Below are 7,984 nucleotides of genomic sequence, written 5' to 3' on the forward strand. Positions count from 1 at the left end.
GCACCGTCGTCGACCACGAGTCTCAGGGCTGGATCGAGTCACTTCCCATCAATCAGTTTTCTAATTCGCAAAAGCCAACTGGCGCTTCACCACAGAGGTCTGGGAACTCAAACAGACAAAAATGGTACCATGTACCAATTTCGGATAGCCAATCAAAATGTTTAGTTTACTTTCAGTCAGAACCGTTCTGGTACCTGGGCCTATGGCGTATGTATCCATGATCTAAGGAGCTGTGGGTCACGGTACGAACTTGGCGGATCGTACTGATACCGTTATCCGGATGGCCGCTGAGCTCAACGGTCGCCGAGCTCGGCGGAAGGGACTCGGCGAGATCCGAAAACGACTTTCATTTCACTTGATAAATGTATAGGAAGCATGGGAGGTATAGGATGAGCCCAAAGGGGCTCCCGATAGATAGCCAATCTGAGCATAATTTTCCTAGACCAAGACACGTGTACACTCTTCCGGTAAGTCCCTGTACAGGTCTGCCATCAATACCCGAGAGGCATAGATTGTAAGGTACTCGACTTGCAGCGCCAAGAGATTAGGTTGGCCCGGGTAGAGCACAAGGTATCGCTCCGCGCAAAAAAACGACAAGTCCGCCGAGCTCGGCGGCCGGTACACCGTACAGCCCGGGCGCCGTAACACTTCTAGCCGATTTGTCATTGCACTTGGTGATCCGTCGTCCATCCTTTGGTGGAGGGCGCAGGGTTTTGTGGAGGAGGTCAGTCGAGTCGAACTCGGCTGTGCCTCAGGGAGTGTGGTGTAGTAATTCCCACGGCAACTCTAGCTACTAGTGTAGGTAGGGTAAACCCACAACAATACGTCTACCAGAACGGTAAACGATCGTTTGGGGGGTGATCTGAAGACCCAGACTCAGCCCTTACACCGGGACAGACTGGACCTGCAAATCGCTTATATAGGCCAACCAGTGAAAATAAGAACACGCTACTAGTACGAGCAAAGCTAGTAGGTGTTATGAATTCTCGTGGTCCCAACAGCGGAAGGGTACCAGGCACAAATAACCTTTTACGAGGGCGCCGAGTGTTCAACACTCGACTGGAAGAATATATGGGAGGCAACTCGCTCTCCCCAACACGTGCAAATAGGCACAATAAAGCCGTCACGTAAACTCCCGATATATAATCGGCCAATACACACACTCTCTTGGCCTTGCCGGATGAACCCTCGATAGTAAGCTTCGAGTCCACCGACAGGCATAACACACCCACACACGCTGATCCAGACGCTTATCTTGAAGCCGGGCCTCGCTCATGTGCTTGAGTGGAAACTCTGTTCTGTTATTTATGGCGCCCTTTCGGGCTCTTCCTAATATGCAATCCTAATTAGGTATATAAATATCAAGTGAACTATGATCCGTTATGGACCGCTACACGTGCCAACACTTGCCTCAACTGTCCCAACTGTTCCTGTGCCTTCTCATGTCTCCGTCGAGCGTTCAACTGCTAGTCGCACCCACCGAGGAGTCGCTCGAACCGTCACCGAGTCGTAGTACCGTAGTCCGTCGGTTCTTGACCACTGAATGTGAATCCAGCTTCACCGATACGCAAGCCTCGGACGAGCACGGGTTAGGGGAGCACAAAATTGCGAACTTCGCTGCTCGTCGTTAAGTGCGCGAGCACGAAAACAACGAAATACGCGCTCGTAGCCTTTAAGTTCGAAAACCACGAGCACACTGACTCGAATGCTCGTTCAAGCTCGTTCATGTACCCATTTGGTCGGGTGCGTGCTCGTTCTAAGGGAATGTGATTGGTAAAAAAAAATCTATTCGAAATTTTGCATAAGCGATCTAAGATCGCAAATGGCATTGTAAGATTTCCACGGTAGGAGCAGCCCGCTTCTCTCAGCGCTCGACCTTCGACGACGACCGTGATTCTGGCCAAAAGAGTTGGTAAAAACTACTTCTTCCGGCAGTGTTGCTGTTGACGCAAGCAAGTGAATTATGCAGCAACCTCAGTCTGCGTTGAAGCCTCCGGCTGCAGTAAAGCAAGCCATCGCGAACTTCCAGTCGATAGGGCCGTTTAAGGTGATTCCTCCTGCAGAAAACGAGACTTCCTACATTTTTAAGTGGGGAGTAAGGGTCGAGTACCGCGACGAGAACAACAAGCTCACAGTCCGGTGGGCGTATTTAGCCGATGAAACGTGAAGAACGTCAGGTGAAAATCTCTACCGGATGTCTACAGGAAAGACATCCCGAGCTGCCCAGCATCTCCCACAGGTACATAATCTTGCATCGCCAAAGACAGACGTTGAAGTTACTGGCAAGAGGAAGCGAGATAGCGAGATCGACAAACTTCGCGCCTCGCCGCTGTATACCAACAATCCAGCTCGGCCGACTTTACTACTGGAAACACTGAAAATTGTCAACCACAATTTGCCGCTGAGAAGTGGCGAATATAAAAAGGCAAAGTTGCTGAAAGCGTTGGTGGTGAAGAAGGAAATGCAGACGGACATTGGCCCCAAGCGCGTTAGTGCGGCCATTGTCGAGCTGTATCAGTCCACGAAGAAGGAGATGATGGAGTACCTTGCTGATAACCGAGAGGTTTACCCGAACTTCACACTAGTTGCGGATTTTTGGACATGCAAAACCACCAACGACAAATATCTGGGGCTGAGGGTGTACATGATCGATAAAGACTGGCAATTTAACTCTGTCCTTCTCGGAACAAAACAGATTAATCCGGCTTTTGGTGAGCGTGAAGGTGGAATCCAAAAGCCATTTCACATGTGGTTGACAAGTTCACTAGCTGACTTTGACCTAAAGCCCCAACACTTCTTCGGGGCGACCAGCGACGCGGGTGGCGACGTCAAATTCATGCTGCGTTCGAATCTACAGCTGCGCTGGGAGTGGTGTTTTGCCCACATGGCCCATGCCGCCACCAAAATGTCGTGTGGGTTGGGTGGAAGAAGGAGTAAAGAGGCCAACCCTGAAATGGCGGGTCTAATTACGAAGATGACGACTGTTATATCAAATGTAAAGCTGATATCCTCGGCTGGAGATTTGTTTGGTGAGCTTTGTAAGGAGAGAACAAAAGGGGCATCAAAGCGCCTTATCGGACATTCTGCATCACGATTCCTGAGCTTGACGAAAGCGATGAGAAGGGTGCTGGACAAATGGGAGGCAGTTGTCGAGTGGTATAAGATACTAGCAGACCATGCCATTCAAGAACGTCGACCACCTCCAGCTTTTCCTCTGGAAAATTGCCATTCCGAGCTCGTCCAGGCACTATCACTGCCTGCTCCGGTTGCGAATTTGAAGTTTAAATGCCAGGCAGAGAGGCCAGAGCAGGTGGAAGTACTGATGTCGCTGTATATGATCCGCATTGACAACATTTGTCCCAACCAACCAATCTTGCACTACCTATCAACAGATGAGACGCCACAGTGGATACCGGCAAGCTCTTTGACGCCTCTAGCAGCGAAGACCCGTGATCTCTTACGCGAAGCTTTGGACGAACGTTTTTTTTCGCTCGATACTACAAGGACTCTGCGTTTGATAAGTGTGACTTCGTGCTGGAGATGATGTTGAAACTCCACCCAATCTACAAAAACACTCAAGAATCCCTTAACCGTGCTGTGGTCCTGTGTTGCCGACAGCATGGATTAAAGGGCAAGGAAGCCGTCAGCAGATTAAACGCAGTCAACGACAAAATTCGATCAAACCTACTATCCTTGTTGAAGAAGGTCGCCGGACCATTAAATGGTGTCGCAGGTCACGTGAACGCGTCTTCACCTCAGTTGAGCCCGCTAGAGGCACGTTTTGCGCCACGCACAAGACCTGCTGTGGTGCCTCGCGTTGATAAACGTGCCGAAGATGAATTGGATCGCTAGTTGGAAGATACGGTGGATGTTGAGCGCAACGCCAACATGGCTGCGAAAGAAACTGTGCTTGACTTCTGGAAGCGGCTTGAGCATTCCGGACAATACCGAATCATCCCAAAAGCGGTACGTGTGCTCTTCTCGATTCCTGTTTCGTCCTGTCAAATTGAGAGGGATTTCAGCGTCAGTGGCGCAATGGTGTCAGCACAACGAACGAGCTTGTCGGGAGACACCATCGACATGGGCATCTTTATAAACAGGAATCCAGAGTTTGTTAATCTACTGCAATGCGAAGAAATCCCTCGGGGCCAGCACCGCTTCCACAAGCCTTCAAACCTTCTGGTTGGCATTGATCCGGACCTCTACATGGACGACGTTAATCCAGATATTCTTGCCGAGTTTGTTTCTAGTACCAGCATTTCTAGGGAGCTTAACGAAGAAGAAGAGAAGTCAGCTCTGTGAATAACTAATACATTTACTCTTGGATCAAACAAACGTAGTCCTTGCTTCAAACGACAGCTCTTCAATTCGAGTGTCAAGCTCCTAACCTTGCCGTCTAGGTGGTGCATGATCTGCAGAGTGTTGGGCACCTTGAGGACACCATCCTCTTGGCGCAGATTTGCCACCCGAGACGCAATCCATTCCTTGACGTTGTAGGTCTGCAGACGACGCAGCTCCAGCTTGTAGGCGATCGGGGCCTCCATGCGGCGCACGATCTTATCCTCACTGTAGTTCAGACGGCCAGGGAAAGTGTAGATGTTCGGGTACAACGCCATGTCAGCGTTGTGGTCGAGATATTCTCGGTGTTCTACGGGCGCACCGAAAAGGTCACGCGGCGGGTGTTGTGCGGGCGGAGGCTCTGGTCCACTGACTCGAGGTACATCTCGGCCGGTTCCAGCAGGTTCGCCTTCTCCGAGTGCTCGTTCACCAGAATCACGTGAAGCACATTGACAAGAGGGTCGTTGCGCTCCGACAACGACTTCTTCGCAAGCGGGAACAACGTTATCACGTCCATGAACGCGTTCTTGATGCGCCGTGACACTCAAAGTCCGGAGAGATCTTCTGGTAGCTCTCGACTGGCTTGGGCAGAGGCTTGTCCACGGTCTCTTGGTCATCGTTGCTCTCCTCCGAGTTGTGCTCACCCAGGGTCAGCGAGCTGGCGGAGCTGTTGCGTCGCACAGCACCCTGGTCAGGTCATCGTAACTCTCGGTGGGGGCAACACCACCCGCCAGCGCGTCGATAACAGGCGACTTGAACTGGAACGTCTTGACGAAGATGTAATTGAAGTTCATCGTTTCCATCGACTCGATGAGACACGTTGCGCGTATAACTCCAGAGCCAACTCCCGGATCTTCTGGTCTTCATGGTCGAGGAGCGAAATAAGCAGATCGAACAGCGGCTGTGACTGGCCCAGGAGGTTCGTGCAGGCCTCAGTAATGTTCGTTAGTGAGATAGTCCTTGAGGACCATCTCCACCTGGCGCGGTACGACGGCAGAGCCACCAGCGAGTACTGTTTCTCCGTGAAGGTAGTGATCTTCTCGAGCAGCGGCACGAAACAACGGTCTTCACGGACTTACGAGGAGTACCACGCGCCATCTGAGCAAGAAGCTGCAGCAGCAGCTTGTTCTTCGACTCCAACGCCTTGTTCGAGAGAGCAATGGAAAAGACCTTATCCAGATCAGACGGGATCTGCTGGCGCAAGGCCATCACCACGTCCTCAATGTTGTGTGAGTTCACGTACACGGTTTCCACCGTGAAGTACTCGTTGATCAGATCCGTCAGAACCGCCTCCTCGCCAGATCTCAAGCCGTGCTTGTACTTCCTGGCAATGTCGCGCAGCCTCAGCACGGACGTCTCAAAGTCCGAGCGCTTCTGGTCCATGTCGAGCGTCTTCTTTTTCTCGTCCAAGGTCTCAGCAACCTCCGCGACGTTGAACTCGTGGGTGGCCGTCGGCTCCTCGGACGCAGCCTTCGTTCTTCGCGAACACGTCCAGCGGGATACGGCCAGCCAACGACGAAATGGTTTTCGATGTCCAGGGCCCTGCAGCACGCTCTTGAGCACCGCCAGCGACTTGTGCATCTTGTGCACCGACTTGATACTGTTGCCGTTCGTGTTTTCCGACGAAGGCAGCTTGACCATGAACAATTTGTCCTCCATACAACTTCAACCCCCAGCTCCCAATTTACCAGGCGAATATATTTGAAGCGTACGCTAGAAGAAGATTCTGATCCTGTACAGTGACTACGGATACGGGCACAACATCTAAATAAACGTTGAAAATATATATTGCTTACATTAAATGTCTGCAATCACAACCCCGTTTCGTGTCTACAGTCAATTCTTGGATTAGTGATTTTAGTGCAAGGTTGTACATACAGCTTCTCCTAGACGTCATTTCGTGAATGCGTACCTGATCTCGTTTTCAAACGCCGGTGATCGCTGAATTCGTTCTTCTTAAATATGCAGCCATTCCAACGCTGCTCACAGCGCGTTAGTTATTCGATGAATACCGCTGTGCCTCCAACTCCGCTCTGGTAGTAACTTCTTGTTGAAGGTCATTCACAAGCCGCTGCATTCGATTTGTGTGAGCTTGCTTGTGGTGACGCTGGACTTGGTGTCGATGTTCTCCAGATTGACGTGGTGGAACAGGAGGATGGGTCTCGCGATGACGCCCCCGGTACTGAATTGGTAGTGGCGCGTCCTGCTGGAGTTGTTCAAGCTCCAGGCATTGACGGCGCCGTAGCTCAGATAGACGGTGTTCATGGTGCGTTTTATTCTGGACGAAGATCTGTGTTTGAGTAGGCGGTACCACCAGCAGTACACTGGAATCAAACGCGGCTCCACCGGTAAAGGGTAACTGAGTTTGCGGAGATGAAACGAGTCCTTCACTGTCCTTGTAACTCCGAGCCAGAACTTCTGGTTTATTTTCAATTCGATTGTCTCGAGAGCTCTTGCCTTCGTGGTCTGAATTCGCTTCAGGAGAGACGTGATCAGGTTTGCTACAAAGGTAAGCATTTCGCCAAGCTTCCTTCATCCGATTTTCCATTTGACGGTCTTTCGGAGTCATCCAGACATCATCATCCGAGTCGCTATCTTCAAAACTGTGGTCACGCCTGAGTGAGGACTTGGTTATGCAGCGCATTCCACCGTTGATAGCGTTACCGATCGTCGTAGCTGCTGCTCCGATACTGCGCTCAAGAGTGGCGTTGAGCTGCTCTGCATATTCCTTGTGTTCTTTGTCACCTTTCGAAACTGTGCTTGATTGTTGTGACTGTTCTTGTCGCTCATGGCCCACTAAATCTGGGTTGTTGAGCAGCACATCCTGGATAGAAGTCTTTAGCCATGCTTCATCAATTCAATTCGACCGGTGCTTGAAGCGCATTTGCTGCTTCTGCAGCTTTGGTTCACGCAGAACCGACGTTGCACCCGCTTGGCGTTGAATTTGTAGGTTCATTTCCGACTGTGTATTCGTAACTAGACTCTGCACGCGAGATTCAAGTTGACGCGCCGCCTGCGTTGTCAGCTCCAAAACTAAGTGCCGGACTGGTTCCTCCATTCTGGTTGCAATTTCACGTTGAATTTCGCTGCGGGCACGCTGGAGCTCTGTATCGATTGTTTGTTTTGCCTCAGCAATAGCTGCAGCTACCGTTTCGTCCACCACTCCCCGTACTTGCTTCGCACTTAAAGAATCATGCTGCAGGCTTGCCAATTCATCTTCAACGACTTGGCGAATGTGACTAGCGAAAGTAGCTTGGCTATTGTCGATAGTTTGTTCGATCTCGACCAAAAGCTTCTGAGCGATGTCCGTCTGCGAGGTAATCACTTGACTCGACTGATGCACTTTTTGAAGAGCCTCACCCAGCTTCTTATTGACGAATTCTTCGATCTGTGTAACTTGGTCCCCTTCCAGCACCTGCATTCGCTGGAATTGAGATGATAACTCGCTTTGTGTCGTAGCTAGAGCTTCACCGAGCTGATGGGCAAGTGTACGTTGTTGTTCAGTGAGCTGCTGGACTCTTGTTTCAGTCGAAGCTTGAACAGCCATCAGCGCCGCGTTTTGTGCATTGTTTTCTCCACGCTGACGATGCTGGAACATGGCCTGTTCTTCAGCAAGGGCCTGGGTTTGGGTAATGAAGTGCTGCGC

At 50.9% G+C, this 7,984-nt stretch overlaps 3 protein-coding genes across 3 annotated transcripts; 1 reads left to right on the forward strand and 2 right to left on the reverse strand.

Annotated features, from left to right (window-relative positions):
- Window positions 1-1,963: 1,963 nt before the first annotated feature.
- On the forward strand, window positions 1,964-2,167 carry PPTG_24561 (hypothetical protein; the record flags this gene model as incomplete). The annotated part of the gene is made up of 1 exon (XM_008917749.1): window positions 1,964-2,167. One exon carries the CDS (start codon window positions 1,964-1,966, stop codon window positions 2,165-2,167), a length of 204 nt encoding a protein of 67 aa, XP_008915997.1.
- A 1,834-nt stretch (window positions 2,168-4,001) lies between these two features.
- Window positions 4,002-5,979, reverse strand: PPTG_24562 (hypothetical protein; the record flags this gene model as incomplete). Its single annotated transcript, XM_008917750.1, has 6 exons — window positions 4,002-4,088; window positions 4,177-4,269; window positions 4,389-4,819; window positions 4,881-5,025; window positions 5,156-5,350; window positions 5,410-5,979. The coding sequence occupies 6 exons, from the start codon at window positions 5,977-5,979 to the stop codon at window positions 4,002-4,004; spliced, it is 1,521 nt and encodes a 506-aa protein (XP_008915998.1).
- A 352-nt stretch (window positions 5,980-6,331) lies between these two features.
- Window positions 6,332-7,936, reverse strand: PPTG_19320 (hypothetical protein; the record flags this gene model as incomplete). Its single annotated transcript, XM_008917739.1, has 2 exons — window positions 6,332-7,185; window positions 7,249-7,936. The coding sequence occupies 2 exons, from the start codon at window positions 7,934-7,936 to the stop codon at window positions 6,332-6,334; spliced, it is 1,542 nt and encodes a 513-aa protein (XP_008915987.1).
- Window positions 7,937-7,984: the final 48 nt, after the last annotated feature.

The sequence above is a fragment of the Phytophthora parasitica genome (assembly GCF_000247585.1).
Source record: "Phytophthora parasitica INRA-310 unplaced genomic scaffold supercont2.113, whole genome shotgun sequence".
NCBI classification, from domain to species: Eukaryota; Oomycota; class Peronosporomycetes; order Peronosporales; family Peronosporaceae; genus Phytophthora; species Phytophthora nicotianae.